This window comes from Bactrocera tryoni, chromosome 2 (genome assembly GCF_016617805.1).
Source record: "Bactrocera tryoni isolate S06 chromosome 2, CSIRO_BtryS06_freeze2, whole genome shotgun sequence".
Classification (NCBI taxonomy): domain Eukaryota; kingdom Metazoa; phylum Arthropoda; class Insecta; order Diptera; family Tephritidae; genus Bactrocera; species Bactrocera tryoni.
Window position 1 is genome coordinate 26,921,468 of NC_052500.1, and position 13,684 is coordinate 26,935,151.

Sequence of the window (13,684 nt, forward strand, 5' to 3'; positions counted from 1 at the left end):
GGTTTATTCAGTTCTGTTTCCGGAGCAATTCTCACATTTTGATTAATCTGGATACGGCTTAGAAAAAACTCTTTCCTTTACTATCAAGAGGATATTCCTGCGACAGCATAGTCCCGAATATTTTATCCCGTGAAGAACAGCCAACTTGGCAGAATTCTCGCATTACAACAACAACTAGCAAGAAGAAGAAAAACATAGACCAGTTAATATGTGCATTTAATTGGTAGTGGTTGGTCACTGAATATTTATTATTTATACAACTGAATTGAAATTTGGAAATTTCTCAAAATCATATACGTTGGAAACATGTTAATCCGAACTCCGCCCTTTAGTTACCGGAACATATCGAATCTCAAGTAGTTTACTGTCTTATCTTTGAGGTTATGTAAATTACTTATCACTAAGTCAATAAACTGTTGACAATTTTATTATTCATGCATTTTTTTTAATAAATATAACAATCTTCTATGCTATTTGCAATTAGAAACATGTATTAAATTTAATTCTTTGGTATGTCTTTATTGCTCAAAATGCATATTTACACATATTTAACATTCTTTATTGAATTAGTGAAAAGCGATAATCAAAATAAATAAATATACGAATTAATGAAATCGATGTTTATTAGGCTTGATTTTTCCTAACAAAAAAGTTAGCGTAATACATTTATTCGATATTAAAATTTAGCTAAGTGATATAACAATTACTGTGTCTTCTTAACTGCTGCTGTCACAGTGGTTGTTATTTGTTTAGTTTTCTTCAACGGATTTTCAACACATTCTTTATAAAGTTGATTAAGACCAAATGCGGCCCTTACATTATCAGCTGAAAAGAAGAATTTTTGTAATTTTCCTCTGGAATCTCCGCAAGGTCGTCGTTCCTCCTCTTTTCCGTTTTTAAAGAGTATAACAGTTGGTAATTGTCGTGAAAAGCTGCTATCAGAAATGCGATATTTTTGCGCAACATCTGGGAATCGACCAATGTCAACTTTACCAAACTTCAAATTTTCCAAATTATATTCTGCAGAAAGTTCAGCAAAAATTGGGGCAAAATTTACACAGCTCGGATTCCACACTGTGTAGAAACAGATAATCCAATTGATTCGCTTATCCCGGACCAATTCTTCTTCAAATGTTTGCATGTTACGAAAGTAGGTGATATGTTCAGGGCCACGGTACGATGGCTCTGGTAATACAGTGCTCACTAGGACGCATACTAATAAGAATGCTAAACCGTATCTAAAATCACTGTATGCCCAAAGAATAACATTGGCCACTTTTGTGTACAGGAACGATGCGGATAGATAATTGACCATGGTTACACTTCCAGTTTTACGTGATCTTATCATAACCACAATTAGCAGAAAAAATAAGATTTCTGTTTCGCGGCTATCCAATTCACACATTTCCTCGCCCCGATGGTGGAATAGCCTTGTACATAATGGGTAGAGTTTCTTAGCGACTACGTAAGAAATGGAAAGTACAATATTCATCCAGTAATACGGTTTGGAAAGTTCACGTAACTGTTTTTGTAACGACATTTTGCGTTAAATTCACAAATTAGTATGCTAGTCACAAATTGGTATATTAATTAATAGCATCCGTCGTTTTACACTTAAGAATTCTTTGACATATTTTTCTTTCTACCCTTACCGCCCTCTTGAAGTATTTTCGTTCAACATTTAGCAACCTTGCCACCTAGTAGGCAAAGAAATAAATATAATTTAAAATACTGGGATCACATTTTGAGACGATATGTCAAATAAAATTAAAAACACATTTACAAAATTTTATACAATTTGATTTGTAGTTAACTGTATCGTATTTACACGATTTATACTTCTTATGAACTATTTTATAACTTTTCAATATTTCAAAAAAAAAATTAATTGATACATTAAAAAAACAATACTCTCTCCTCTGCTTGCGAATGGTCTTATAACAACTATTCACAATGGTGACCGTAGAGATCTATTTGAAAACAATATGCCAAAATTGACATTTTGTTTTCCTTTGTGAAAATCAAAATATCCATAATGTGTTTTTATTTGAGTAAAGTCAGTTGAAATAGGGATTGTTGATACAAAAATTGATGTGCCTTTTTTTATTTATTTGAAATTTGGAACTAAAAAAATTGGAAATGCCTACAATTCGTCGACGTCATGTATCCTATGGGAGCATTCATGATTCAGAAAGTGAGGGTGGCAGGGACGATGTGGATAGCCTTAACTTTGAGTTTCAAGATGGAGAACTTATTTATGGTTCTGATCAAAAATTACCATGGAAAACGATATTCTTTGTGATGTTTTTTCTGATTGTTGGGACGGTAAGCTTTTCACTGAAAGTCGTTTCTCAAATGATAACTACAGCGCCTTTTAAAGATTTGCTTGACGACTGCAGGACTAATTTTCACAGAAGTTATAGATCAAACTTATGTTGATCGAGCATCTCCGTTGCTTATTCTTGGCTCGCTAATGATTATACCGGGCGGTTACTATGGCTACATATTGATGTCAATCTTGGCAAAGCGTGAAGGATTTTCATGGGATGATATTCCGGAAATTTAAAGCCAAAGATAAGGTACCAATTCTTATAAAATATAAACATTTAGAAAACTTCGTTCTAACTTATTTGAAATATAGTTGAAATTATATATAATGACTATAGCTGAAAATAGAAGACACTATATGCACAGCACTATCAAAAAAATATATTCCGGAAATTTGAAACCAAAGATAAGATGCCAATTCTTACAAAATAGAAACATTTAGAAAACTTCGTTCTAATATTTGAAATATAGTTAAAATTATTAGATCATGGCTATAGCTGAAAATAGAAGACACTACATATATGCACACCACTATCAAAAAAATTGTAGACTAATTCTGCAAACCATTGTCCTCTCCACTAGCGGTCTTATAGTTAAAGCATTTATATAAACTGACTGATAACTAACTCAACTCTAATATTTATGTGATTTTTATTTGATACATGATTATATATTTGTAAAAACAACTAATAAAATATATTTATGTGACTACATACATATATTTAAATACCTTATATGCAAATACTTATTGCAATTATAAATATGACTGATATATATATTTTATAATAAAAAACTATGAATATCAAAAGAAATCTTTGACTTCAAAGGGTGAGAAAAGTGTGTGCAAAATTTCAGATCCATATCTCAAAAACTGAGACGTTGGTTCGCGAACATACAGATACATAGTTGGAAATGGCTAAGTGTATTTAGCTCCTCACGTTGTTAATTTATATACATACAAGTATATAAATTGTATAGAGTCTCTGGCGTCTCTTTCTGTTGTTGTTGTTGTTGTTTTAACGGAAATTATTATTAACGGAAAGCATAAGCGTGTCTGTAGTTTCCTCATCTGCGTGCCACTGCATCCAGGCGACCATATGGGCGCTGCGTAATTGAGGACCGGCTGGCCGATTGCCTTGTATGTTGCCAACAACGTTTCTTAGACTGTTAAATGTTACACCTAAAATCTTAGGATTATTGACAGTCGGAATTTTAACGCCGTCGACTGCAATGTTAAGCTCAAGTCTATACTCCTTCGTCCAGTTTGTGAATATGGTCGCTGTGAATTTGGTGGGGGAAAGTGTGAGATTTCGTGCAGTGAGGAATCGAGAAGGGTCGGAGAGGTAGCTGTTTATCTTCGAACACATGCCATCGATTCCATTGCTCGACGCCAATATCGTGCAGTCGTCAGCGTACGAGGTTATGGAAACTCCCTCCGGTGGTTGTGGGAGTTTCGAGATGTAGAAATTAAACAGTAGTGGGGAGAGAACACCAACCTGCTGAACCCCCTGTTTAATTCTTCTCAGTTTAGATGTTTTACCTCGAAATAGTACGGATGACTGGCGATCGCTCAGATAGTTCATGGTCCACCTCTTTAACCCTGGAGGGAGCGTAGTTGTTTCGATGTCCTGCAGTAGCGTTGTGTGATTGACCGGGTCAAAAGCTTTTGACAGGTCCAAGGCTACGAGGATCGTTCTTTCGCAGGGTGGTTTCTGGTTGAGGCCACGAACTATCTGGGCCTTTATGACGCTAAGTGCTGTGGTGGTGCTGTGCACTTTTCGGAATCCATGCTGGTGGCTGGCTAGGCTCAGGTGGTGAGTGAAGGTCGGGAGTAGCAAGGCCTCAAGTGTCTTCACTACTGGGGAGGGGAGAGTTATTGGTCGATAAGATTTCCCTTTGTTGGCGGGTTTCCCAGGTTTCAGTAGTGGGACCACTCTTCCGACTTTCCACACATCGGGTTTCTGGATGTATTTCGTGAAAAACTTAATATACCTTGTTCAGGGAATAAAATATTATAAAAAATTGGCCGAAATGAGAGAGGTACGTTTCTTTAAACCGAGTTTATGTAAATTTTTTCAAATTATTTTGAAAGTATAGCCAATCTTATGAAAGTGTTACAAATATAATGGATATTATTCCTTCTTTTTAGGTGAATTGAGTAATCGGCCTTATAACTTCTCCGAATAATTTCGGCTGAATTTGACAATTAGGTGTAAACGTCATCTGTCAATGCATTATATATGTATTTCTTCCTCTTAATTTTATGCTCCGCCGGTAAAGTGCATTTATTTGGTTATTTGTAACGTAGCTTGGTTTCATTGAAATTTGTGATTAGAAAATTTTATATAAACATGTCCTCAAGTCAATGGGAAGTTGTTACGAAATCCAAAAAAGCTAAAAATCTAGATAAGAAGGTAGAAGCTCATACAGAGAAAAAACGACAGGCGGCCTTACTCCCAAAACTAGAAGAAATTTGTAAGCATTCTTATCTATGGATAATAAAATATAAGTCGTCATAAAATATATTTTTTAGTGCCTTCGCATGAATATCGAACTCTATTATCTGGTAAAAGAGGAAAAGAGAATCATTCACCAGCGAAGTCTGTCAGCTCTTCAACAAAATCGAAATCGTCTCCCATTAAGAAAAATGCCAACAATTCGAAAGATAAAACTGCTAAAAAGGAACAATCATCACAGCAACAAGCAAAGTCGAAATCAACAGTGTCCAAACTTAAAAGTTTGGAATCTGCTATGCGAAGTATTGAAGCCAATGATTTCGCCACTAAACTTGAGCAATTAAAAATTGTTTATCCTGGTTCCGAATTGCTTTGGCTAAAAGGCGTAAAGTTTGAATTTTCAAAATATGTACATATCTCAAATTAATAATGATTTTTATCATATAGGTTGCAAGCTTTTTTAACGAACAACTACCCTTCGATTGTGATCCCATTTTCTCAGGAAAATCGATCTATTATCCCAGTAATTTGGCAAGTACTGCACTTTACAATGCTATTGTCGATTTTTTGGAATCAGTAGGTGAAGAGAATTTGTCATATTTTTATCACACTTTGCTAATCAATATGACTATGGAACTCTCCAAAAATATGCCAATTGTGGGTTATAAGGTATTTGCAATTTTACATATTTGTATTTTGAATTTAATAAGTTATATGGTTTCAGTTTATACTACAATTAATTAGTCAACATTGGCCACATGTTGCCTCAAATAACATGGCAAAAATTGCTTTGTTGCGTAACTCTTATCAAAATAGAAGCAACATTTGCCTAAGCATACTTTGGGCAATTGGTCAAGGTGGTTATAAAGAAATAACAGAAGGCATTAAAGGTACTTTAAATTATTTATCGCGCTACACTTGTATAGTTTTATTATATGCTTTATTTTCTTAACATTGCAGTGTGGCAAAACCTAATGTTACCCAATCTGGAATTAAAGAGCTATACAAAATTTGTGGCTGAATATTTAGAAAAAGTTTTATCCGCAGCCAAAGAAGAGTATGTAATTGTAAACTAATTTAAATATGATTTAAGTTATTTGATTTTCCAGCTGCACAATAACTTTGAACCAAAACGAGTTCTTCTCGTTCTACAATGCTTTAAAAACACACTACCCCATTCCAAAAGAGAATCAAGAGACTCTTGGAAAATGTGCACATGGTTTTTTGGTAACTGAGTAAAATACAAAAAAAAAAAAAAAATTAAATAAAATCGGCAACTATTAATTTTCTTTCCACAGATCAAATACATTTTATCTAGCAGTAAACATTCGAACATATTTGTGACACTCTTTCGTAATATTGACGATTTCAAAAGGAGTCGTAGTGAGTTGGAAGGTTGCCTTTGCTGTCTTGTGAATGGTGAAGATAGTTTTAAAGTATGGAAGATGAATTATAAGAAGCAATTGACGTCCTCACTACTGCTCTTTAAAGAAATCGGTAAGATATTTATATACAACGTAAGGCGAAATAAAAAAAAAAGAAAATATAATTTTTTTTATATTTGGTTTATAGAAAAACAATTGGATAAGGCTGATATTGATATGCTAAAGCTAGCATGTTCTAACACATTCCAGGCTTTCCTAGACGAAGCTCAGAGACTGAATGAAGAATTGAGTTTAGCCAAGCGAAAAGACCCAAATTTAGAAGATTTGATAGCTGTTGTAAAGGTATGTATATGACTCTGTAATTAGCACTAACAATGTTAATTACTTTGTAAAGTTTAAAATTTTCAATTATAATTTTAATACGCGAACCATAACTATGTTGTCTAGATGTATGTAGTGGTTTCTAATTATAAAGTCACCACTGTGTTTTTGGTTTTTTTTTTAGTTTATAATTTTAAATCTATGAAAATTGCTGGTATTTTCGAAAATGCTTCCATAATTTAAGTCCATATAGGTTTTACTATCCTTCCACAACGTAAAAATATTGTTCATTGCTAGCGTTCAAGGTCCAAATCAATAAATCATCGGGTAGAACAATAAATAAAGTTTTGCTTAGCATCAACAAGTTGTCCTCAGCGGTTTTCACAGCTACTTGAGAGGTTAGGTGTGGTCAGAGAGAAAAAATGAGAATTTTAAATATTTTTTTTGCCCGTAAATTTGAATTTTTTTGTATAAAAACGCAGCATGCTCGTATTAAATAAAGTATCGACTTGACTGGACAGAAAAACAAAAATAAATTTAAGAGTAACGGCTGTTTATGCTGATACTGTTCCAACCGAAGTCCTTGCGGACACCTAATCCGGAGCGCTCGAAAACGCTTTGCTAATTATCGAATAACTCGGAAAAAATATTTGTCCGATTTACTTAAAATTTTGAGAGAATATTTCTAAAAATTATACTTTCAGAAAATGCAAAATATTAATATATTTTTTGAAAATTCTGACTACTAACCCCTTGATTGTTATAAAGTTCCATTTGAATATCAACTGAGAGAACGACACACAATTTCTTGTAATTTTAATTGTATTTTTTATACTTTGCTACAATCAAAATCGAGAAGTTTAGAATAAATTTGTAATCAGAGTCACAATATCACAATATACTAGCGTTCTGCTGTAATATGTTAACAAACCACATACTAAATAGTATTATTAGACTTTTATTCACCATTTGCTAAGTACGCTTTAAAATGTACACAATTTTATTTGTTTTAATATAATTTTTTTTTCATTTGGTTCAACAAAAATTAAAATGGTAGATTCAGTTAATTTTGCAACTTTGAGACATTTGTGGTGTAAACTAAAATTTATTTGCTTCATTCACCAATCTGGCAACGATGCCGACATATTAGGAAAAGGAAAGGCGAGTTCATTTCCAATTAGTCCGAAGTTGGGGAGAGGAGTGATCAGTGTGTGCACAACGCCGATAGTGATTTACTTAGTGCATATTAGTAAATTTTAACAGTGAAATAGTAAAAATAAATTAGCATCTTGATAAATTATTTACATAAAAAGTATATCTACACGAATTTGTACTTTTCAAATAATTAATTCATATGTTTCTATATATACAGTAGCAAAAATGGTGGTTGAAAAATCGATTAGCAAATTACAATTGAAAATGTATACGTTCACAGGAAGGGGGAGGATGTGAATATTTTAATATGTGCATATTTCCTTTTCTTCCAAAATGTGAAACATTTTATGCTATTTAAATATTTACTAATAAATATAAAAAATACTTGAAGTAAATAATCTTAATAATAATGAAGAAGATTGTAAAGGCATACAAATATTAAATCTTTCTGAGTTAGTAAAATGCAAATGGAGTAATGTAAGAACCTAGTGGACGATGCGCTGAAAGTGTGCGACGTGGAATTGTTTTTTTTAGGAGAGTGTGAGAGAGCTGAATGAATTTCTTGATAGCAGCAACTGTGTGTGTATATACATATTCCCATTTTTCTAGCTGGGTAGTTTCTACTCTCGGGTGCAAGGTCTGCGACAACAATGCATTGATTTCAATGCTCTTGTACACAATTAAATACCTACATAATTTGAAAAAAAAAAAAATTTTTTTTACTTATAACTTTGTGAGATTACTAACATTTTCTAAAGTGGCTTGCTTTTGTATGCTGCGTCCACTTTCTACCTGTGCGCACTGTTCATCTCTACCTAATTTGGTAACCTTTTCATATCTATACATATACCGGCTTCATTGTTTACACGTGGCTGTTGGAAATTGTTTAACGGAAATATCTAGCATGGCATTTAGCCACTAAAATAAATATTAACTTTAGATAATGTTATTTGTTTAGTGAAAATTAATAGCGGGCATTGTGTCAGGCATTTAAATAAAAATATCTGTTGCTGCAGAAGTTAGCGTTTGATTATTTTATAGATTTCTTTTTATCTTCACACTATAAGTAGCTTATACACGCCTTTTAAAGGGTTATTCACCTTTATTTACCTACTTTTAGTTAGTTTCTTTAATAATACAATATGCTGCAAGTTTGCTGCTTTCGCGTTAACGTAATGCTCAGTGCGTTTCATAACCAAATATTTAAACTATGACTATGTATAGTACAACAATATGTGTTACATATGTACATATATACATTTTATTGTGTATGACGTGTCTCAAAATTTATATAGTTTAGGAAATTTCGGGGAAAAAATTATTATATTAATAAATATGTTATGAATTTATTAGCAATAAAATTTATTTTGGAAAGTGGTAACGCAAATTAATTTTTGAAATCATTCTATTTGGGGTTTAATTCATTTTCTAGTATTTTTATGGAAATTCGCTTATTTTACAAAAATTAATTAGAGGAATTAGCGCACGTAAGCCAGCAGATTTTTTTGTTGTTAAGCGCGGTTTTTTTATAGTTATGAATATAGGCATTGATATATGTAAATACATGCGTACATATATTTTTATGGTTGTGAATGCATATGCATACATATGTATATATATACATATGTACATACATACATACATACAGAGTATATTTGAGATGAGATGAAACTCGTACTCAAAAACAGGCAATGCTAAAAACCAATCAACGAATTGTTTATTGCTGATAAGTACTTCAGCTTTGATTAAAGAAATATATTATCGCATTTGCAAATAAAAAATAAGAAATTCTAAAGAGAGTAAAGGTTGACTTTAAGTAAAAAAATAGTTTATCTTCGGTTGCATATATGCATAGAGTAGTTACGCTGTCATTATTAGGGTTTCCAATTAATTCCGATGCTATTTCCAATTACATTTTCAAGTTTTAATTCAAGATTTTGGAAATTGGTAAATTAATTTTTAATCCAAGATGTTGATGTCTATTCGAATTTTAACCATGATGTTGGGATGTTAAAAATGAAAATTTAATTTTTTAATTCCAATTTTGAAATTTAAAATTGCAAAATTCTATTTTCTTCCATAATTTAATACAAAAAATTTAAAATTTAATGTATAACTCAAAAAAAAAAAAATATATTAAAAAGTTCATAAAATAAAAAATCGTTACAATGTGTAAGTTTGGCGATCATTCTTTTAGAGTACTGATATTATTTCTTATTTGAATTTAAATTTTTGGTAACATTTTTTAATTAGATATTTGGGATAATAAAATTTAATTCCGATTTTGCGATTCCAATTTTTTATTTACAATTTTGTGATTTAAAATTGCAAAACTTTATTTTTTAACTTAATAGCACAAATTGAAATTGAATTTTTAAATATATTTAAATTAGATACTTGAAATTAAAAAATGAAATTAAACAAAAATATTTAATCCGGGTTGTGGGATTAAATTTGTTTTTTCAATTATATAATATTTTTAATTAAGGCAAGGTTTTGGTTTGAAAAATTTGAATTACTATTTTTTTAATGCATTATTTGCAACCCTGGCCATAATGCATATATGGAAGTTGATAACATACTTAGATAGAGTCAGTTAATAATATTAAACAATTGTAATTTGCAATTGATGGATTCGCCACCAACCCTTTTTCTTAACTGTTAAATCTACAATTTTCCCTGAATTTGTTTATTGTTTTAGTAAACTTTGAGACTTTATCAAAAGCTATTAAATTAAGTTGCTATAAATATGGCACAAAATAACAAAGGCAATAAAAACAAACAAACCAACAAACAACAAGCTGGTAAAAAGGTAAAAAATCAACTTGAAAATAAAAACCTTTAACTATTATTTAACTATTTAGTTTTTATGAAAGTATATACTTATTTTCAAGATTGTATCTAATTCTTCATTCTTTCTTCAAAATTATAGAATGTCCAAGAGAAAACAACACAACAGAAGAAAAAACAAATAGCCAGCGAACAAAAGAAATGCGGCGGCTGTTGCAAGTGGGTTTTGGGTAGCTTTGTGCTAATCGCCCTAATTGCCGGCGTTCTAGTATATGACACAAATGTCAATGGCAAAGGTGTTTTCGAGCGTTCAGCTACAGGCAAAATACTAAAGAATGCTGGCGTATTGCCGCATGTGGAGAAAGCGTGGTACACAACGATGGGCGCCGCGGCAAGAGGCTATAAATGGGCCGAAAAACATGTGCCGCCTTACGCGAAACCTGCCGGTCAGCTGGCGTGTGACCTCTTCAAGTTGGCGCGCAACGCCGCCTGTAATGTATATGGTGTGGTCACCGAATTTGTTGCAGCAAAGCTGCCAGTGGCTGCTAGCTTTGTGAGTAATTAATTTATATTTTACCTATATGCCTTTTTGTACTGAGTTATTAGCTATAGTCTGTGAATAATGACATCATCGGCGAGAAGATTTCTAAATGAACTTTTTGTGCATTTCTTTGTTTAACTCAAACGCTACAATACACAAACAATCTGTCCTACAATCATCACTTCTAATAAACGTTCGACGTTTTAACAGAAACCGGTTTGTCTATTTGTGGCTAACGATAAAATGAAAATATACAAACATATACTTGTACTAACAGAATTAAAGGCAAATTGTATATGTTTAGTTAAAGGTGGAAAATTTTCAATTTCAAAGCTATGTTTTGCTTTAATAACATTAAAAAGAAATTAAAGAAAGTAAATTCAATGATCTTGAGCATGGTAGAAATTTCTATTTAACATAAAGCACCCATAATTTATTGTTTACCGTTATAAATTACAAAATAAATTCAGCTCTCTGGCTCACAAGCCTAAAAGTTTTCCATCCAAAAACTTGATTTTGATCGGTTGCTCTTGTTGTAGCGGCGGGATTCCGGGTGCTTTCCGATTTTGTAGTACTGTCTGTCGGGGGGAACGAAACAGTTTTGATCAGTCTGTTTGTATGGGAGCTATATATAATAGTTCCTATAGTTGTCCGATCTATGCAATTTGTTCGCAGTGTACCGTTGCCTTTGGGAATAATTTATCAGTGAAGATAAAAAGTTTTCCGTACCGTACCGTATTTTTCGAAGATAGTACCATTACCTTAAGCAATAACCTATGTCAAATTTCGTGAAGATATCTTGTCAAAAAATTATCCATAAAGAACTTGGCTTCGACCGTTCAGTTTACATGACAGCTATATGCTAAAGTAGTCCGATATCGGCTTTTGCGATGCAGCTGCTTGTGGAGAAAAGAAAGTGTGCAAAATTTCAGACCGATATCGCAAAAACTTAGCTTATATTTATATATAGGCACACAGACAGTTGCACATGGCTAAATGTTGTTGTTGTAGCGACAGACAGACCACAGATTTGACCGGAAAAAAATCCGGGTCCGTTTCAGTTACGTAACTCCGACTGTCGTGGGAACGGAACATGCCCAAATCGACTCAGCTCGTCACGTTGATCATTCATATGTATAATTTATACGGCCTGACAAAGTTAATACAGAGCATAAGAATAAGATAAGTTTTCTGCTTTTTAATTTTTATTTAATAAAAGCAACTCCCATTTTTCTTTTAAGAAGATTAAGCCGTTTTAATCTACTAAGGTCTCTTAACTCGAATGATGAACATGTATTTTTCTTATATTTTATTCATATTTCATATTTCTTACTGAACATATACTATTCTTATATTTTAGCTGGAACAATATGTTCCCGGTCTCCCTAAAAAGATCGAAAACACTTCTTTGGCGATCAAAAATGTGTGCGTCGATGTTTTTGGAAAAGCAGTGGTCTTTTTCAGAACACAGGTTTTCATGTGAGTAAAAACATAACATATAATACTAATATACATATATACGACATAATTATAACAAATAAAATCTCTGTTATTGCAGCGGCCGTCTCTCTCCTGAAAACCTAAGCAAAGCTCTCAACCAGACCCAAAATGCTGCACTTGATTACTACAATCAGTTCCATAAAAAGGTTGACACCTATTCAAAACTGAAATGATTTTAAGAAAAAACAAAGTCATTTTATTATGGCGATCATCTCCACCAATTCAATACAACTCAACACAATAAAACCACCTTGACACCATCTGCTAAACACCCAACAGCAAATGGATTACACGGCAAATTATGTCGCCTTGTCAAATGCCAAAAAGCTGTACATTTTTACTGAAACATGGAAACTTTTGAGTGCTGTTAAAAACTATTTTTTACTCCCCAAAGCAGGTGAAAGCAATCGAATGTTGATTATAGTTGAAGGGAATAACTACAAAATTTATTGTACATTAAATAACTTTGGTTAAGCAAAAATTTTGAATGAAGCTGCGATAATTGAACAAGTCTTGTAAATGGTGGTAATTTGAAAATATTTAAGATACAATAATGGAATTCTCATTGTCATTGTTTAAACTATCATTAGTTTTTTACAATCTTAATTAGTAATTTTTTCAAATTCCATTGCAATTTTTGTCATTTTGCATTCATTTAATAAGTTAATAATCGCTGCACACTCAAAATAAGTTTCTTATATTATTTTTTGTCAGAATACGACTCTTTTGCAATGTAATCTTTCGTCAGGGTGCACGAAGTGGTGGCATACTATTCCAGTTTGTATCAAATTTTAGTCGATTGATATAAAATATTTCAATGCATTTTTCTTAGTTCATTATGTGAATTGTGAATGATAACCTCTTTTTTAAATAAAAAAATATTTAAAAGTTGTAAGTATTGTGATGCTTTTAAAAATGTATGCCTGGATTTTATTAATTACTCAAGTATTTTCAAGATAGGAATTTTTCTGTAATGAAAATTATTTATTTACTTTTTGCACAAGCTCACTCCATATCTAATTAGTGACCGAACGGTTATTATAAACCTAATTGTACGAGGGCGTTACGTTAAGTACATAGCCCATAAGAGAAAAAGGTATATTTTCATAAAATAGCGATTTATTGCTCACATAGTCTTATTTTGGCACGATACACTTGACTCAGCGATGCTTCAACTAAATTATTCCGTTTGAAAAAAATGCCTAATT

At 32.2% G+C, this 13,684-nt stretch overlaps 3 protein-coding genes across 3 annotated transcripts; 2 read left to right on the plus strand and 1 right to left on the minus strand.

Annotated features, from left to right (window-relative positions):
• Nucleotides 1-493: 493 nt before the first annotated feature.
• On the minus strand, nt 494-1,661 carry LOC120769414 (thioredoxin-related transmembrane protein 2 homolog). The gene has a single exon (XM_040096393.1). It carries the CDS (start codon nt 1,538-1,540, stop codon nt 704-706), a length of 837 nt encoding a protein of 278 aa, XP_039952327.1. The 5' UTR covers nt 1,541-1,661; the 3' UTR covers nt 494-703.
• A 337-nt stretch (nt 1,662-1,998) lies between these two features.
• Nucleotides 1,999-2,965, plus strand: LOC120768216 (transmembrane protein 230). The gene is made up of 3 exons (XM_040094786.1): nt 1,999-2,325; nt 2,381-2,579; nt 2,642-2,965. The coding sequence occupies exons 1-2, from the start codon at nt 2,140-2,142 to the stop codon at nt 2,564-2,566; spliced, it is 372 nt and encodes a 123-aa protein (XP_039950720.1). The 5' UTR covers nt 1,999-2,139; the 3' UTR covers nt 2,567-2,579; nt 2,642-2,965.
• A 1,631-nt stretch (nt 2,966-4,596) lies between these two features.
• On the plus strand, nt 4,597-13,371 carry LOC120768080 (transmembrane protein 214). The gene is made up of 11 exons (XM_040094610.1): nt 4,597-4,803; nt 4,862-5,169; nt 5,232-5,453; nt 5,509-5,674; nt 5,745-5,841; nt 5,894-6,011; nt 6,083-6,281; nt 6,357-6,511; nt 10,578-10,988; nt 12,337-12,455; nt 12,535-13,371. The coding sequence occupies exons 1-11, from the start codon at nt 4,680-4,682 to the stop codon at nt 12,647-12,649; spliced, it is 2,034 nt and encodes a 677-aa protein (XP_039950544.1). The 5' UTR covers nt 4,597-4,679; the 3' UTR covers nt 12,650-13,371.
• Nucleotides 13,372-13,684: the final 313 nt, after the last annotated feature.

Bases quoted from the DNA above. Each gene is read 5' to 3' on its own strand.
- LOC120769414 (XM_040096393.1), bottom strand. From the start codon at position 1,540: ATGTCGTTACAAAAACAGTTACGTGAACTTTCCAAACCGTATTACTGG.
- LOC120768216 (XM_040094786.1), top strand. From the start codon at position 2,140: ATGCCTACAATTCGTCGACGTCATGTATCCTATGGGAGCATTCATGAT. The intron at 2,326-2,380 runs GTAAGCTTTTCA...CGCCTTTTAAAG, and splicing joins TTTTTCTGATTGTTGGGACG to ATTTGCTTGACGACTGCAGG.
- LOC120768080 (XM_040094610.1), top strand. From the start codon at position 4,680: ATGTCCTCAAGTCAATGGGAAGTTGTTACGAAATCCAAAAAAGCTAAA. The intron at 5,454-5,508 runs GTATTTGCAATT...ATATGGTTTCAG, and splicing joins TGCCAATTGTGGGTTATAAG to TTTATACTACAATTAATTAG. The intron at 12,456-12,534 runs GTGAGTAAAAAC...CTGTTATTGCAG, and splicing joins TTCAGAACACAGGTTTTCAT to CGGCCGTCTCTCTCCTGAAA.